The following is a 19,995-nucleotide window of genomic DNA, read 5'->3' on the forward strand; positions in this document are numbered from 1 at the left end:
CCAAAACTAAGAAAATAAACCATAATTTTCTCCATGACATTTAAGAAACTACTCTAAGGCACTTTCCTCATTACCAATCCACCCATAGCTGCATTCTGATCGCATGTTATAGTTGGAACATGGTGGAGTAAACTTAATGTTACACACTTCTCATTCATGGTCAAGTGCTGTGAACATGAAATGACCTTTTCCAAACCTTTCAGACAATTATATTATTTCGTCTATCAACCCTGGAGCCCTGAGAACAGGTGTTTGGGAAAGGATTCAATACAACATACAATGTTTTCTCGCATTAGGTTTGTGCAGCACAGCTCCAAAGCAGATGGTGCAACAGAAAAGGCGGGTGTGGGTTTTAAGACGGTCTTACAGCCTCTGACAAACGATCTAACTAAACTTGAATCCATGAACCTGGACTCTTGGACATCTGTTGGACTCATCCTTTTAATATTCAAGAGTACAATAAACTGCATGATGACAGTGATTCTGGCCAGTAAAAATAAATTAGACACCTCAAATTGAGTTTCAAAATCAGGGTGGTAAAGCTAAGTGAGTGGGAATATAAAAAAATTGAGGTTTTCCACAGGTCTAGCTCACTGAAATTATGCTGGGGATAAACCTGGTCCAAATTAAGTCATGGCTATCAGCCCAGAAAAGTCAAATCCAAATTGAATTGCAAAGCAACTCAAAAAATGTTTTCTCCTGTGCGAGGCAAGACGCAGTTTAACTCCACATAGTATTGGCTGTGAGGGAGGAAATGCAATGTGTAAAGTGTCTGAGACAGACATGCACCGCAGCCAAAATCATATTTAGCATGTGCATCCATGGGTGAAAGTACAAGATGTGCCTTCAGGTAGAAGAACAATTAACACCTTCTCCTACAGTCGGTAAAACACAGAGGGGTGAAGGGCACATCGCCTTGTGAATTGTAACAGCGGCGTGCTGCTGCGAGGAGCTCCACGCCTCCATGACGGCTCTCTCATGACCAGAATAGAAGCTGTTGCTCCTCCTCTGTTGTGTGTTTGAGATTGAAGTGAGGAGGACACAAAGGGAAACACTCTTGTGGTCTCAGCTTTAGAGATAAGGATTTCTTCTTTTTTTTCCTCCGGCTCCCCATAGGCTCAAAGTGCAAAGATTGACCTCACCGTGACCTTAGCTGCTTTAACACCTTCTCTGCCCTCCCGCTGATACACGGCGGCCATGCAGTTGAACTTGCGGCGCCCGCCGTCGGGCTCGTTTAGAGAGCTGTGCACTCCGGGCGCGATGTTGTCAGGTCTGATCCCACGTCTGAACAATGGCACGTGATCCCCATCCATCTCCAGCCGGCGCGCCTGTGCTGTGTTCCTCGCTGTGAAGGGGAGACAGGCTGCCATCATGAATATATTTACTGAACAGAGTGGAATCTAATCTCTTTGCCATTTTGACCATATGTTCTAAAAACCCTCCAAATGTCCAAGGGAGAGAGGCGCTGACTGATTTAAGTATTGTTGGAGCACAAGAACCAACAGCTTGTACATAGACAACAGTCCAGTAAAACAACTGGGCCAAAGCCGCCTCCTCCAAAATGTATCTTTCACCTCCGCTGCTATCCTCCGCAAACAACAAAATACCTAATGAAAACCCCCGATTCATCTACCCGTCACCAAATAATCCAACCTCATTTGGACTGGATCATGCAAATTACCCGTGTTCTTTGAAGGCTTTGACAAGAGAATTTGCCTAATCCTGCACTTTGAACAACAATCACACATTAACAAACTTAAAACTCAGAGCTCCCCAAATCATATTTCTGATATTTGAAAACGGCTTTACTCCTCCTCCACGCAGTCTGCAGCCATGTGATGGAGTGTGTGTTGCAGCATGTGGGAAGATAAACCCGCGCCGGCTGCAAGTGGCCACAAATCTTTAACAGAAATGAGCAGCAGAGGAAAAAAGGGGGAGTTGTGCGTCAGTGAATTGAGGATGAGAGAGATGGGGAGATAGAGAGATAAAAAAATTTAAAAAAGAGACATGAGGCTTGAACCAAATTGATCAAATTACAGACAGTATGAATCTTTTACAAAAACTACATTTATGGCCTGGTCTAGAACCTTAATACTTTTTTAGTGCTGACCAAAATGTGTCTGTGGCACTGTATCAAAAAGCCGAGGGATTATTCTTGGATCAGGAAAAGTTGTTGTGCAGCTGCTTATATTTAGACCAGTGGTCCCCAACCCCTGGGCCGTGGACCGGAACTGGGCCGCAGCGTATTTGCTTCCTTTTTTTTTTATTGGTAAAATATAACAATTGCCTGATAATATATATATTTATTTTGTATTTATCGTTTATGGTCGGACTGCTTCTCTGTCTCTGTCTCTGGACACAGAACCAGGTGAAGTAAAGATACTGAAGATTACTGGAGTTACTTAACTTTACTGCGAGTGCAATAAAAAGTATCAGCAGTAGCATCTGTTTTCTCTGCTGAGTGATGGTGCCTTTTACACAACAACACTGTGCTGCTTAAGCTAATAACGAATCGTTAAGGCCTTGTAATAAAAGCAAACAAACATTTAACACCAACCTTTCAAACAACAGCCAGTCCTACTCATATGGCAATTTTCAATAAATATCACCGGCTAAGAGCTCAGTGTTTTTCTTAATGTCTTATAATTTACTTGTATTTTACTTATTAGCATTGTTTTAAACGTGATGTATGTTTTGACAAAGTGGGAACTGGGTTTTCTTCTCTCTGCAGGAGTTTTCTTTAGCTGCAGTGAGTCGAGCTTTCTGGGCTGAGAACAAGCAACAAGGACCAATCAGAAAACAGCCCTGATCTGTAACTACACTATCTGTCACACTGTAATTTAACAGAACAAACCGAATGTGTGAAAAGGAAACAGATGTATAAAAACATTGTGTTTCATTAAATGCATAGTTATGGAGGAAATTGATCTTGAGATAGATTTTTGGACAAACCGGGTATCATCAGATAATCCATCATTCATTTGTAATTCAAAAACAAACATTTTTAAATCTGTTTCAAAACCAAAAAAGTGTCAGAATAAAAAAACAAAAAAAAACAACAACAACAAAACAATCAAAATGGTCAGTTTTTGTTTTTTCCCATCATGTAGTCAATGTATGCATGTATTCATTCATTACCTTGGTATAGATCGTTTGCTTGCTTAATATTACACTGTTATGTCCTTTTGGCTTTTATTTTGACTTTCTGACACTTCACTTCCTCTTTCTGTCTGGAAAGATTTCGTTTTTGGTTTAGAAATAAAAATCAAATCAAACCAAAGTTTTCAATAATGATAAAAAGAATTGGCAGAAACCAAAAACTGACCGTTTTGTTTGGTTTTTCCCTTTTTTGATTCTGACACCACAAACTTTTTTACATTTTGGTTTTGAAACAAATAACAGATTTATGTTTCTTTGTTTTTAAAAAACAAATTATTTACGGATTAAGCGATGATACCCGGCCGATGACCCACCTGCGGGAGGACATTCCTAAATTGAATTTTGTGCCTCCACATAAACTGGATATTCACTTCTCTCTCTGTTTTCCTCTCCCAGTGCAACTCTTAATCCCTGGACATTTCTCCCAAGTGTCCTTATCAGATAGTCACTGGGTCGACTGACAGTCACCTAACCAGATACTGTCCAGCTACACCACTTCCCTCAGAGCCACAGGCAGAAAGGTGTGGGACAGGAGTGTGACTGCTGCGTGCGCACACACACACACACACACACACACACACACACACACACACACACACACACACACACACACACACACACACACACACACACACACACACAGGGTTCGGTGTGTAAGAGAGACAACAGTAGTGGAGGAGGTGGAGGAGGTGGAGGGGTGGGACGGTGAGGCAGGTAAGAAACAAAGCAAACAGTGAACAGACCGTGTTTGCACAGTAACAAGAGCTGTGAATAAATGATTGCAGCCGTTGGGGGAATAACATTTGGAGTGAACTTATGCATGAATTAATTTGTAAACATGTTTTATACAGTGTATGTTGACACATGGTGTTCATCAGTGTATTAGTATGTAGTGTGCCATGAACAAATGTTTGTGAAATATAATTACACAGCACTTCTATACTCTCTCCTCAGAGCATAATGTAATTATAGACCTGTCAGACCTGCTTTATATCATCATCAGCAATTATCTGCTTGTTTTCATCCACTCTTTCTTATCTGATACCTTAACTTATCTCTGTGTGCGTGTGTGTGTGTGTGTGTGTGTGTGTGTTGTTTCAGTCCTAGTCCACATTTGAGGACAAAGTTAAGAATATATACACCAGTTGACTGGCGACGGCTTGTCTAATTGAGGAAAAAATTGGTTTCCCCGGTGTATGTGTGTGCCTCTGCTTGGACTGCACGCACGCACACACACACACACACACACACACACACACACACACACACACACACACGTACACATGCCCACAGGCCCACACACACACACACACACACAGAAAATACAAACAGGACTGTGGCAAGCCACCAGAGATGCCTCTGCAAGCTCAATTAGGCTGAAAATTGAGTGGTTCAGTGATGCAGCCAACAGACAGAATGTGAAATGGATCTGGTTGAGTTGATCAAGTAAGGAGCATGGTCACCGCCCAACTGAAAGATACTAATTACCCCATGGTGAAGAATACACACACACACACACGTGTGCTTGAACATACAGTGCACCGACAGGTAAGTGGAGAAAGGCCTGAAACTGCACAGTTAGTGAAAGTGAAGTCAATTGATACGTTAGAGGATAAACAGGCAGGACCCAGTGGGCCGAGGATTAAAGTGCTTACCGTTGAGTTGGAGGATGTTTCTGGAGGACAGACTTCCTCCTCTGAAGCTGCTGGTGACTTCTCGAGGTGTGATGATGTGAGGATGAGACGACATCGTCACGCCTGCTGCCCTCCTCCTGCTCGGATCTACCGGGCACCCTGTAGAAGAGAAACAGCGTTTTTAGTTTGACGTTTTGCATCTTTGAAGGAGCTTTCATTAAGTTTTTGCTATTGCTACATAGCTAACGTTAGCATTACCAGCTATCTACTTACCAGTCGTGCCAAGAGCCTCATCCGTTGTTGTTTTTACAACACAAGAGGTAATGACACGCCCTCTGAGCAGCTACTTCTTCAGGGCAGACTGGAGGCTAGAGTGGCTCAGTATTGGAAAGCTGGTTAGCATGCTAACTGTAGTAGAAGAAAAACGTAGCTGGAGACAGCTGCTGGTGAGTAAAGGAATAAAGTTTGATGCTGAACTCACGTTTCTTCTAGACTGGTAAGTAAACAGCTGTTCACACTAACGTTGGCTATGTAGCGAGAGCAAAAACAAATATCTCCTTTAAGTCATTCATGAACTTGAACCCACTCACCCACTCATTCACTACCTGTACATCACCTACAGGCCAGGAAGGTAACACCTGCTGCACCTGCAACACTTGCGCCACCTACTAGCAATGAAGGTTATGGCGGAAATTGTTTTATTGTTGTTTCATTTGTGCGTTTTTGGCATTTGCACAACCTCTTAATACGAATAAAAAAATGTTAATAGATCTGATTTTCAGAACAGATCTGAAAATAATTTCAATAACAGCCAGGGTTGTACTAGTAAGTATTTAGCACCAAAAACAAAACTAAATCGCTTTTTCTTTTTCTCTTTTGGCCTCTGCAGCTCATCCACCTATTTTCTTTTTTCTTTTTTTCAGACTAGTACAATTAGCTGAGGATCCCTGTTCCTCTCCAGGGTTACGAGGGTGCAAGTCCAGGTGCTTTGGTATGATGACACTGTATGTTCCTGTTTTTCCAATGAAGAATCTCACCGGACTAAAACTCAAGCTTCCTCGTTTCAAACAGTCAAACAATAATCCAGCAACAAAGCTCCACATCAGCAGTCTGAATGTCTGAGGTGTGCTCATCAGGATCAGGATCATTCATTAGTTGGAAGCACAGTTATCTGTGTAACTGTCGTTTGGATTTCTTCTATTTAAACATGTAATCTGTGCGACTCCGGCTGTGGCTCCAGACTTGTGTGTTTGCCACTTCTCGAAGAAACAAACCAGACCAAGATCTAAAGACAAATCCAGTCCCATGTGATGTGAAACAATACTTTTTCATTGCCCTCGTGGCAAAGTGAACAGGGTCCAGATTAAACCCTGGCTAAGAACACTTGAGGCAGGATCAATACATGGAGACAAGCCTACAGCGGTTAATTAGTGGCCTGAAATTGCCACGGCAGTCTGGACACGGAGAGCTGGCGACGCGTTGAGTGTCATGCTGATGGATGGTTAGCGCTGGCCTCTGTCTGGGTTGACTGAGTGCTGGGTGTCAGAGATGCAGTCACACAATTCAACACAAAGCTGTTAAATATCACCTTCAACCCGAGGTGGTCGTCATCATCATTACAGATCCCACTTTTAAAGAATCATTTTTAACTGTTAACTGTCACAGTATTAGTTCTGTCATTACAAAAGCTTAGTGTCACTGACTGAATGGCACAGTTTGTACAGTTTGTGGTTGAGCTGCACAACCTGCTCCGTTACTACGGTGGCCCTGAGGGCTCAGTGCACTGCACCTGAAGACAACACGTGCAAATAGACGATTTCACGACACATGTGCTGCTAATACTCACAACACAACCAAACAAACAAAGGCGCTGCAAGTAGCATAGAGGACAACCGAAGTGTTTCCACAGGACATTAAAAAGTGATGAACCCAGCTGGGACGCACTTGTTGTTCAATTTTTTATTTAACCTTTATTTATTCTGGTAAATCTTATTTTCAAGAGAGACCTGAATGTACACGAAAAAATAATAAAAACAATTCAATGAACAGATAGAAAAATAATTTACAATACAATTTAAATAACAAACAATAAAATTAAAAACACAAGGACAATTTAAAACATATAAAATGACAAGATTAGAAAACACAGTTTCAGTCTCATCAGTTGAAACCATTGCATTGTGTTCTGGGAAGGTTTAAAATCTTGTTTCTAAAATGAGGAAAAAGTATTAAACTATCCACTTTTAAATTGCTCTGCAGCTTCTTCCATGTGTCCAGGGCCTTACATCCAAACGCAGTCTTCCCAAATTCAGAGTTAACCTTCCCTACATGGAGAGTTTGGTGCGTAGCAACTGCTCTGACCAAGACAGACGTAATATATGATGGTGATTTCCCAATAAGGGCTTTGTAAATGAACAGGTACCAATGCATGCAATGCCCTTGTGACTTCTGAAGTTAAAAGCATTGAACAAGTACACATGGATGTATTATAATTGCATTATTGTGTTTTGTCTGTTTGCATGTTTTTTCCTTCAGTTGCAGTGCGTTGAGCTCTCCGGGCCACCGTACTTTACAACCGGACCTCCCTTCAGTTATTTGTTTTTCAGTGTCTGTCCCTAAATGGCAAAATCATCAGTTTTCCGTCTTTTTAAAGGTAAGTGGATAAGTGAGCACTCCAGGGTGCTCTTGTACTAAGACAGTGAATGATGGTCGATGGGTCAATATTAGATTTCCTTCTAACATTAATTCATTCTGTGTAGAGCCTCTACAATAGCTGTGGGGAAGGGTTGTTTAGACCTCTGCACAATACTTTACACACAAAACGCCTCCTAATGGAAGTGTGACGGATGATTGCTCACAGAGCCACAACCACAACACCAGCGGCCTGCAGCCATGCACCATCTTCACAGGAGCGTTTTCAAATACCACAGGTCAAAAGACTTGTTTTGTGCAATTTACAGGTAAACTCTGGCCACCACATGAAATCTGCAGGATGCAATTTACAACAGTCGACTGAAGAAGCAATTAAAACTAAAGTTTACGGCTCTTTAAATTACAGTGCACTTTGACACAATGCTCCCATTACTCCCATCACTTTCCAGCCTTTAGAGCATCACAACGCACCCAGCTGAGGTGCTTAACTGTAGCGTGAGAAGTTTTAGCCTTTTTTCAGAGAGGCTCTGGGAAACCTCATCCAGGACGCTTCCACATGAAATATGGTGAGTGCAGCAATTAAGTGGCTTTACTGACACCTCAGTGAGCCTGTAGGAGTTTTGTAAGGGGAGCCAAAAGTACCCTCCAAATCTTTTAGAGGCAAACTCCTTCATCAACAAACTGATAATGTGCATCAGCTAAATGAGTAATGGGGAGCTGGTGTTGCCATGCAAACAGACACAGACAGCGCAGTTCCGCAGATTAATGGGTGAGGTGTCTGCCGTCCCAATGCATTCCCCTCGTCATCCATCACCCTTCCCTGGCCACACAACTCAGCCCCAATGTATTTGTTGGAGCTATATTTCCCAAATATTACTGTGAAGACATTACTTCTCCTGTCGCATAAACATCTCCAATCAATAACAAAGCCACAGAGATCTCATTCCAGGCGCCTCATTACGGCCCTTTTCAGCCTGCTTTCCTTTGTATGTTGAGGAATGCTTTGATGATGGATAGAATTATACAATAAGTCTGCGAGGACGCGATAAGATGAACACGCCCGGTGCTACGTGCCCACAATAAAACAAATGGTCTGATGATGAACCCTATTATGACCCTCTGATTTAATCATTCAATCATTTTAATTAATCGTCTATCACTGGAACCATCATTAGGCTCATCAGATAATACCTACTTTAGTGCTAATCCAGGTTGACGTGGATGTCTTGCTCTTGGTCACATTATCCGTCCCTGACTGCTGAATCACACAGACGCAGCTGATGAGCCTCACCGCTGAAATGTAAGATAACACTCCAGGTTTGTGTTGCAGAGAGAAGCGTGTCGCCACTCTCTGTTGTCTCTGCAGAGGAGAGTAATTGTGCACAAAGTGCCAGGGGCTGAACTCTATCAAATTTATTGACTACGTCTGGCTGTTGCATGACAATAACCCCACTCGGCCTTACCCCCACCTGCCTGCCCTCTTTGCTCTGCTGGCAGTTTCTTGAGGTTAAGGCCACAACAAACCACTGATTTACTGGCGCTCAGAACAAATGGGAGCAAGCACCAAGGGGATTTCAAAGTAGTGTGCAATATTCGATTTCTCCTGCCTCCCCGTTCCAGGCCACTGACCTTTCAGAATAAGCAGATTCTCTCTCACCTCAGGGCTAAAAGCGAGGTTGAAAAAGTCTGGCCTCGACGCGCCGACGGCGAGAGCTTTTAATGAGTGAGACATACTATATGCGCCCCCTTAGGGAAGTCACCTAGCTAAACTAATTGTCAGGTAAATTTCACTGATATTTGGTTCCACCTGTGGCAGCTCTGGGCAGGACTCTCTATACTCTCCCGCTGCAACAGCCAGTCTCTCCAGGGCTTATCAGGCCGCAGCAGATGAGGAGCACTGTGAGGTCTGGAGAAGGTTCTAATCTGTCTTCTCTACAGTGCTGAAGCAGATACATGCTCTCTGTGTGTGTGTGTGTGTATGTGTATGTGTATGTGTGTGTGTGTGTGTGTGTGTGTGTGTGTGTGTGTGTGTGTACAGAGAAAAAGGGACAGCAATAGAAAGTGAGAGTTGGAGAGAAAGGATATAGACACAACACAGTCAGCAAAACCATTTTTATATCAATAAGCTTTTCTCTTCTGTCACATATGGGCCTTTTTTATTTTTACTGTTGGCAAATATTAACAACCTGTTTCCAAATTGGAAATTAAAAGCACTCATTGTCTTACTTTTTTGGCAACGTAGCTAATATTACCTTTTTATGAAGCTCAAGTGATATGTGTGTAAGATGGCGTTGGACCATCAGAACCTGTTATATAAACTGCTGTAGTCTGGGCTCAGATACAAGTTTGGGTCCAGTCACGGAAATGTAAGTGATTTAAATTTATTACGAGCCAAAAATAAGCAGCCAGTTTGTGATGAACCAACAGAGAATCGTCACCCGACTCTCAGCTCTCTCTGCAGTTTCCCCTCAGCTCCACGAAGCTGCCCCACAACCTCTGATCTCATCATCCGTGTTTCCAGTTTTCAAAGACAGAGGTGTGATAGACCCAATGTAGGCTCTCATTATCATGTTCTCTCTAACACCCTCGCACTCTATCTCTCTCACTCCCTCGCTCTCTAAATAACTTAATAAAATGACAATATGGAAGACATTTTGTTTCACAGGTGAGGCTTGTCACCAAATCATTAGGGATCACCCTCCAGGCACCATGAACATCTGGATTAAAGTTTACAGCAGTTTGGCTGCTAAATGTCAATAAACAGAAACTTACTCTGTAAATATAAAAGAACTGGACAGAGAGAAAATTATTGTGTCGGCACAGAGACACAAATAAATAAACACATGTAGAACATTTAAGAAATATTCTGGGCTCAGTTTAAACTCCTCTGTCACATGGTTTAACTCGTGCGACGGCCTCAAATCTATTAAAATGACTCGTCTGTTCTTGCTTCTTACATTCTTCAGTTTTTATTTCATCCATCTTTTCCTTTCTATCCATCTGTCATCTATCAATGTTTTATTTGCTTGTCTGTTTCTCTCAGAAAGATGATATACATTAATCACCATTAATAAGCCATCAGTCAGTCCACACTATCAGCCTCTGGAAAAGCTCTGGGCTTTACATCACGATGACACCACAGATTACAAAGATTATTCACTGTTCTCTGTTTTCTATCTTTGGGAGCAACATTAAACATCTCTCTAGTCCCCAACTCCATCTTCATTTTCACCTCGGAGATCATGTGGATTTACCAGATGAAATCAATAAGGCATCATAGCTTTCCTCTGGATTCACCAGTCGATCGGTTTCACACAAGGAGCGGGCGGTCGTCACGGTTTATACACACTCCTCGTCTGCTCCGCTTCCCTGTGTGGGTGCGCTGTTTTCGCCTCCTCGAGACCTCATCAAAACCAAACCCCCTAATGTTTCAGCCACGATTTCACAACTCTCTATTATTCTGATTAAGCCACTTCCTTTTGTCCTTTACGACGCTATTAATAAAAGCTGCTTTATGGAATGATTGAATGGGCCTGACAGCGTATATGATTACCATTTAATTAATTACTTGTCAATCCCACCTTGTGATAATTAAAAAGGATATCGTTTGGCGTTTCACTCTTTTTCATTTGGAAATGACAGTCTGCCACTCACTTTTTCCAATAAAGCCTCATTCTGATTAATTCCCAACGGGCCGAAGTAAAGATTAATCGCATGCATGACAGAAACATAGGACTAAAAAAAACAGAGAGAGTAGCATGTAGTCAGGACTGCATTGGCGCGGTTAGTTAATATGATTATATAACTAATACATTCTTTTTTAGGGTGACTACGTAACACCGTGGCTCACATGGAAAATGCAAAAATACTGGGCATTTCCAAAGCACTAATTCCATCAGTACAAGAATAGAGTCATATCACACTCTCTCCGCTCTGCAGCTGTGAGCTTCACTTTACAAGAGGAATAATTTCAATCACTCCTGCTCTGCTGTTTTTCTCACTGTCAATGAAACTCAACATTTTCCGCATAAGTCAAGTCAAAGGAAAAGCCGAGCAGGGATGGGAGGGATTATGCCCCTGTGAGTCACAGGAAGGCTTTTAACTTAACAGAGATAAAAAAAATAAATAAATAAAAAAAACTCAAGATCAAAGTGACTGTAAATATTTAGTGAATGAAAACAGTATTTCTGTTAGGGAAGAGAAACTCAGAGCAGTGGAGTACTGAATGATATATGAGTCTGTACTGAAAGTTATTAGTGCTGTAAAAATATTTTATCACACCATATGCTGAATTTATCAAAACAGCATGTAAACATGGAGGTAGGTTTGAATTTGCATTAACAGGAAGTAAATAAATTCAAACAGGAGTGAATCAGAAAACAGGCTTTTCACTAAGATTACTACTCAGGTGAATTCAGAAGGAACTAGTGATGGGATCACAGCAGCCGTCAACATGTTGATGTTCTGACCCACGAGCTCTCGGGAGTCATTACTACATTATTACATGAGTCCTGAGTACGCATCATTTTGATATCAACTACACACCTGTAAAGTTTTTCTGTAGTCAGGCCTGATACTTTTCACTCTCCTCTTTGCTCAGTTTTGGTCTCCACATAGACACTATTTTCATGTCTGACAGCAGCAGCCACACGCTAAATAAAGGCCTGTTTCAAAGACATTCTGCAGCCGAGCTAGTCAACATGATCGTATAATAACGCATGAGTAATAATAAATCAGTACAAAGGCACAATCAGCGTCATCACCATCGTCTGTTCTGTTGCTCTCTGTGTCGAACAGCCTCCCTTCACCTGTCGAGCTGAAACCCGGGAGCTGCATCTGCTCTGTGTCGACACAGAAACACACCCCGTCTCTCTGCTCGGGTCAGTGTGCGTGTTTGATTAGCGGTGGTAGAAATTTCCAAACAGTGGATCCATGTAATCATTCAATTCAACTTGAAAATCCAAAAAAAAAGAAAGAAAAAAAGTGGGAGTTCCAGGGTTTTCATTTGATATCAGTGATACCCTCCACCTGTCCGCCTCTCATTTCTGCTATCCTGCCTCATCACACAACCTGTCCACGCTCCACTACACCTGCCCGTCCATGAGTCTGTGTGCATGATTGCATGCCTTCCTTGCACGTGTGAGTGATTTGATATCCGCACATGCTTGTATGTACGTCTCCTGTGCGAGTCCTTCTCATCACATCTCTGTCAAAGTCTTCATACAGAACCACCTGCCCCCCTCCCAACCCCCCCACAGTAAGCATTAATGTGCGAGCGTCACATCCTGAATCCAAAATGAGAGCGCCGATTCATTACGGCTTGATGACAGACGCAGAGAAACGCAGTGGATATCTGGGAGGTGAGAGCAGGAAACAGAAAGACTGAGAGATTCGGTGAAAGGAGGGGAAGAGGTAAATGGATGAAAGGGAGAAAACGGGAAGACGGCGATAGAGAGCGAGGAGAGAAGCGTGACTGTGAGAGAGATGGAAGCGGAAACAAAGAAAAGTCCTTGTGAGTCGTCCCATCCCAAATTGATTGTGACTGTTGGCCGGAGCTTGATGGATATCTGAGCCTTGATTGGAATTTACATGCCAGACACAACCCTCCTCCGTCCGTCCCCAGCACACCCAATAACCCACGGCGATCTCAACCTGCTCCGAGTGATAAGCACAACGAGAAAGCGCTGGCATATTTAGCCCCAACAATGGCACCGCGCAGAGTTTCTGAGGCCCGGAGAATGATGCATTGTTTATGAGAGAGAGTATCATTTCAACAGTTGATTAATGGCGCAGGAGCTATCATCAGCTGCCATCGCGCCGCGGGGGCACACCAGGCCCAAATTGGATGAGTGGAAGGTGAGAGGAAAGGTGCTCGGTTGCTAGACGGAGTGGAACTATCACATGGAGATATTTCTTCGCCCTGGCTCTGTGTTTGCTCTGCGGGCCTGCACGCCTCCACAAAAATGGGAACTTTAAACAGCAGCAGCAGCATCCCCGGGGATTCACTGTCATTTCCCAACTCTACACTTCAATAAAAGCAAACAGACAACATTACTTTGTAATCTGAGGCTCCAAATGGAGTATGACCTGAATAGAAAACACTCCTGTAAATATTTCAGCGGGAGAAGGAGATTCGAGTGATACTGAAACAGGATCTTCTGTTGAAAGCTTAAACAAACGTATTTCTTCTTTTCCTGGCTTTCCTTTCCTTACATTTACCTTCATGTTTTGTTCGGTACAGCCCTCATCTCATACACTCACTCTAAACTCTCTTCTGTGTCCCAGTGGGGGCAGCACTAGATTTAGTTTCTCCATAGCAGAATCAGCGACAACAAACCACCTATCTGCCTGGTCTGGTAAATTCTTACCAAGAGTTACAGCATTGTATAACGGACACAAGTGTTTTGGCAGAACATCATGATGTCGCAGTGAAGTTCACCTTTGATCATTTGGATATAAAATACCGTCACTTCATTTTATCTTTATAGACATTTGAGTAAAATTGTGTCATAACTAGTGTTTCTGTTATATCGCATTCACAAGAATGTGAGGTCACAGTGACCTTGACCTTTGACCTTTCACCACCAAAATCTAGTCAGTTCATCCTTGAGTCCAAGTGAATGTTTGTGCCAAATTTGAAAAAGTTCCCTGAAGGCGTTAGTGAGATATTGCGTCCATGAGAATTGGACGTATGTATGTCGTGGAGATGTAATAATCCATACGGCATCTTCTGCTCATTCATTGATCCCTGTGAACAATGTCAATAACTTTGCTGTATGCACCGACAGACATCTCTGCAGAAGAGCTGAAGAAGAGATGGCCTTGGGATCCTTATATGTGACAAAATATCAACTGACGACGGCTCACGACACCTGAGCTGAGTTTCATCTGCAGGTGAAAACCATGACGATAACTCTCGGCATGTTGATTCCATTACAGTGTTTATTAGACGTGATGTTCTGTGCTGATGTAATATTCGGTAAACAAGACCTTGTCAGAGTCAAACACTTCTCCCTGCACTCACCCATGTTGCCTGTGCGTACGTGCAGCCGGCCCTTCACAATGGTGCGGACCGTCATGGGGCCGGAGGCCGTGTGTCGACCCAGACCTGTGCTCGTCAGCAGGGTGTCCTCCCCCACGTAGTCGGTGGTCAGCACCTCCACCTCATGAAGAGCCTGCACTGCTGATTTACCCTGACGCAACATGTACTGGGGACGCAGAACAGGGTGTGAGGAAAAGACATAAGGTGCATGTAAACTCAAATGTAGTGAGGGGAAAACAACAAAACAAAGACGGAGTAGAAAGAAAATGAAATGACATGTCAGTGGCTGAGGAACTGTTGGGGTTTGTGTTCTTGCTAAATGGATGAGGTCAAGTTCAAAATCAGCTCTGCCTGCTTGTAAATGACTCCCTCGATTCTTTCTCATTAAACGCTTTACAAATTTCACACAGTTGCAAAACGAATCAATTCCACATCAAGGTTGTTTTGAGAGTTTCTGTCCAATTAATAAACAGCAGAAGTGAAAAGCCTAGAATTTAAGAAGCTTTAATCTGTGGTTTGTTATTCTTCAGAGGTTAAAACGGCAAGAAAAGTTGGTGAGTACTCTTGACGACTCGGGGAGCAGCACTAAAGAGAAATGGGGTTATTCAGAACAGAATCAACACTTTGGTGCAAAGAGTTTAAACTCCTTTGCCCCTTTCCCGTTAGAAAAAACTCTTCTAAAGTTAAAAACAGCCCTCGTGTTTGTATATCTCTTGTAGACATAAAGAGAAACCATTTATCATAAGTTATGAAAAGTCTGTTTTAGTTTTAGTTTAGTAAGTTTTCTTAGGTTTATACAAATAGATGTGTTTGTGTCTGTTGCTCTGTTATCAGCAGCAGTGTTCTCTGCAGCGCCAGGTTCACTCTGATAATGGTGTTAAAACAATCTGCAGCTGCATGAACCCATGACAGATGATGTGTCATGAGTTGACGTTGCATGTGTAAACAGAACGTCTCTTCTTCTTTGTTTTAATTCTTCACTCAGAGTTTGCGCTGTAATAAAACGACCACAGTAACAATCACGACTGTACCGGTGTCACCTCGGGTCGACCTCGGGCTCTTACCTTGAGCTCGATGGCGGTAGAGCCGATGAGGAGCAGCGAGGTGCTGTCCCAGATGTCGATGTGCATGGTGTGAAGCGCCAGGTAGCGAAGGAACCAGCGCTTCTCTCCCGGCCTCAGGAAACTGTCGTCTACTCTGAACTGAACCTGCAGACCTGGAGAGCCTGAGAGAGGGAAGAAAAATAGATACTATACATAAAAGTATAATTAAATATATAAAGCAGTCATGAATTAAATGTTACTGTGGAAATATTAATGGACTGCACTGTATATGACACCATAAAAAACCTGACAAGGATGCTACTAAATTAATTAAAAGGTTCCCTGTTAATGAGTTTTACATCATCTTTATGTTTCCCGCAGGTTTGGAAGTCAGTGCCGGGGAAGTGGGATTTGAAAGGTAAGGGATCCTGTGATTTTAGAAACTAGAGACGGGATATCTGCATTGATTTTAATCAGAATTTTTCTTGTCTGTCTCTCACAATTGGTACGAGACTAAATCCCTTTAATGTGTGACCTATTTGTTTGATAAACTGCATTGATACCAAACACCAAAAAAGCAGAGCCTCAGAAACTGAAGTAGTGTAAATACTGTACGTCTCCACCGTCTTTCCTCTCGTCCATCTGGTTTGAGGAACAGTCATCATATCCGTCACCAGCCTTGTGGACAGATCTAAACTGGTACAACAGCCATCTACTCTGAGTCATTTGGTCTGATGATTGCGCTGCATGGGAGTACAACAACCGGCGAGTATGAGGCCATTTTACAGAATCAGGAGCGCCTCCCCCCCAGGGTTCCCATAATTCAAGATGATAATGGCTCCTAACACTCTGCCAAAAAAACCTCAAGAGTGATTTCATCAACAGCGGGATAAAGTCATGACTTTAATCAACACATCCACAATCACTTCTGGACCTTTAAGAGGAGCAAATGTCTCTCTTCATCACTCCGAAGACACAGTTTTCTTTTTCAGAGAAAATACCACACGCACAGTTCGTTAAGTGAAGTTATTCTGAGGACAACAGGCGGCTGAAAATCTCATTAGACATTTATGTTGTTAGCCATTTATTTTGTCCACTCCTGCAAAGGTTACACGCAGGGACACACACAGCAGCCATTTCATTTTGATGAAATCCCTTTAAAGTAAAAGCCCAAATTCAATTTGAGGATGTAAAACGAGTGCCCTGTGATTTTCTGATGACGGCTTTCAAACCTGAGTCATCCCCCGACTTAAAGCAGTTCACATGAAACTCACTCCATCTGAGATCCAACTCAGCTGGTGAGTGGGCACACCCAACCTGCAGCAGCGTGTTAACTTTACCATGTGTGTGTGTGTGTGTTAAAGGTGTAAGTGTGGATCTGCAATTCCCAGAATTCTCTGTATCAAAGCCCCCACGCTGTCTTTACTCCCATCAGCTGAACCTGGCGAGGAGCAGCCGGCTGCAGAGAGGTGGAGTGATGAGGACCTTTGGTGACAACCCCGCTGTGTTAAAGAGACCAGCATGAACTGAAGGAAAACTCTTCTCTTTTTCTTGCAGTACTCCCATGATGCATGTGTGCAGACAGACAGCCTGTTCAGAGGCCACCACTGCTACACGTGGGCGTCTCTTCGGTTTCAAGTCGAAAGGTTTTTGATGGCAAATACCAATATCTAAAGTTCGGGTTTGGGCTCAGCAGGGTTTTATTGACTCTGACTCCAGGATGGAATAGAGCTTTAGAACTAGAATCCTTTTCAATCGCACATTAGATCGATTTAAGTTTATCTCTTAATAGTTTCAAGGGACGGAAAAAGACTGAATTTGCTGTTGATCTAAATGACACGAACTTAAGAAAACCATGAGGTCCATTCTGTGGTGATTCTCGAGTCTAAACAACAGACAGCCTGGAGCCCCGAGCAGTTGCCTGCCTGCCTTGCCTGTTCACAAGCTGCACCTCTGGGTCCAATTAGCAGCTGTTCTGGAGCTTTCAATCATATCACATGGCCTTCATCAGCAGACAGAGGTTACCCACTTTTTCTGAGCCATTTAAGGACTTTTCATCTCGTAAAAAAGTCATCAACTTTATCATGTTGAACAAACTCTAAACTCAAAGGTCACTTACTAGCTTTTTGGAGCACGTCATGGTCATCATCAGTGAATGGAGCTAGCTCACAGACAGCTGAGGTTGTCTGCTTTCATGAGATGCAGCTGAAAGCTCTAAAAATCTAGTAAGTGGGCCTTTGAGCTTAGATTATTTCATTAATATAGTACTACACTACGAATTACTGTATTGATATAAATATACAGTAATCTATAGAACGAATTTAAAAACACAAAGCCTCATTTATCGGATTTATTATTAATTGATGTATCGACAAGGTAGAAAAGCGCCTGAAGCGGCGTTCAGGCCGCCAGGAGACACTAACACTCTGCAGTGAGCGGCAGGATGAGGTGGGCTGCAGCTCCTTAAGTGTAGCGGACAGTTGAGTAAAATCCACCCACACTGGAATGTTTTTGTTTTTTGATCAGAAATCTGAAATGAATCAGAATAAAAACATACCGACCATGGAAATCTCCATTTTTCTATAACGTGGAGAAGAGTGATGATAGAAGATTCTTACTGAGCGACCACGACAGACTTTCTAACAGCATTCGAGAAAAAGATCAAGAGACAATATTTCTGTGCTGCCTCAAAACTCCTTTTTTTTTCTCCCTTTAACCTAACTCACGCAGACTCCTCCACCTCCCCTTCTCCCTCCCCTCTCCCCAACCACCCGCCAACTCTCTCCACTTGGACCATTAATTCTCCCAGCATGCTCTGGGCTTGTGTGCAGTGGACGGGTGGCAAAGAGAGCACAGAGGGAGAGCAGGAGGGAGAGAGAGTGTGCTGTGTGTGTGTCTGTGCTCACAAGCGGGGAAGAGCTGACAGATCAGGCCCAAGGGTTGTACATGGTTGTGTGTGTGTGTGTGCAGCTAGGTCTGCAGACGAGGAGGGGGCACCAAGCACCCCCCCCCCCCCCCCCACACACACACATACACACACAACCCTGGATGGCCTGCCTCATGTGTACACAGCAGGCCGGGCAGGCAGAAAATCCTGCCGGGCATCAACAACTCTGGACAGCGCTGCGAAGCCTGCAGGCGGAGAAAACAATGAGGATGCAGAGATGATGTGGAGACTGATGCAAACCACAGCATCACTGGAGATGAAAGCTACATTTACCATTGCATCTGCAGGAAACTGGACCTTTTTTTTAAAGAGAAAAAAACAAATACTTGCCACTTAGGGCTTCTCGCTGCAACAACAGGGCTGTGATGCTATTTGTCAGATTGGATATTATGCTCTGGTTTTCTACAGCAGCACGTAAAAGTAATAATCAACGTTTTTAGATGAATGCATATCCACTTGACCCACATATTTTTGATTGACATGGTTTATCTCATCAAGATGTACAGCATAATGTGTATTTGTAAGGGAGACTGTCCCCACAAGAAAAAAAAAAAGATAAAGAGTAGTTTAGCAAATGCCCAGAAACGACAGGAAGTAGAGCGATGTCGCTGTAGAACCAAAATATCTAGAGAGGAAAGAAGTCTGCGTGTCGGAGCAGACTGCCAGCAGCTGATCGCTCCCCAAACTCAAGCAAGTTATTGGTGTAACCATGAAAAATGATCCCCTCGTCCTCATGAAATCATGATTTTAACCCAAACAACAATCAATTCCTTAACTTAACCTAGTCCTAACTGAATTATAACAGCACTGGATGACACAGGGAAATAATACTGTCAAAGAAGACGTACATGTGTTGTTCTGGGTTTGTTTTCACAAAGACAGACTCTGACTGTGGCTTAGATATAACAAATAGATTCATTCGTTGCACAAAGCAGTTTAGCTGTTGACTTTAGCCAAACTGTGGTTCAATGAATTCTGGGTAAATTAAGACTTTTTTTTTTCAATCCACATCCAACCGCTCAGCTCCGTTTACCTCAACAGAAGAATAGAATTAAACAGTTACAAGGACATTTCACATTTCACCCTCTAAAAACTCTTCTTCTCTTTTCTCTCACCATGACAATGTTAGCAAACCACAAATTATGAGCAATGTTTTCCTGTTTTTTTTTGTTGTTGTTGGGTGCTTGTCAGTGCAGGTGTCATTGATTGTTACCATGGTAACATTGGTCTTAGGCCTGAGATAGCCTGGGGGTAAGGTGTCTAATGTTTTTGGCTTAAAATTAGTCCGTCTTTATTTTTCTGGAGTTCTTGTTTTATGTTTAAAAGCTATACACGTGTCACATGTATATTCAGTGTGTAAAAACCAGTGAAGTAGCATTTAAACGAATAAGTCTTGCAGATTTGCAGCCACTGGTGTTTTTAATTTTTTTTAAATATTGGACAGACAAGTCCTTGATCTCTCTGGTGGATCAAAGAGCTGGTGAAGGACGTTTCACTGATTCGGTATCAGCTCCAGTT

At 42.8% G+C, this 19,995-nt stretch overlaps 1 protein-coding gene across 1 annotated transcript in view; it reads right to left on the reverse strand.

Annotated features, from left to right (window-relative positions):
• Window positions 1-19,995, reverse strand: part of nphp4 (nephronophthisis 4) — a 163,856-nt gene that overhangs the window by 22,925 nt on the left and 120,936 nt on the right. The window contains 4 exon segments of the mRNA XM_056385157.1: window positions 1,143-1,345; window positions 4,815-4,952; window positions 14,470-14,653; window positions 15,552-15,712. Coding sequence (XP_056241132.1) covers window positions 1,143-1,345; window positions 4,815-4,952; window positions 14,470-14,653; window positions 15,552-15,712 — 686 coding nt within the window.

The sequence above is a fragment of the Seriola aureovittata genome, chromosome 9 (assembly GCF_021018895.1).
Source record: "Seriola aureovittata isolate HTS-2021-v1 ecotype China chromosome 9, ASM2101889v1, whole genome shotgun sequence".
Lineage (NCBI taxonomy): Eukaryota > Metazoa > Chordata > Actinopteri > Carangiformes > Carangidae > Seriola > Seriola aureovittata.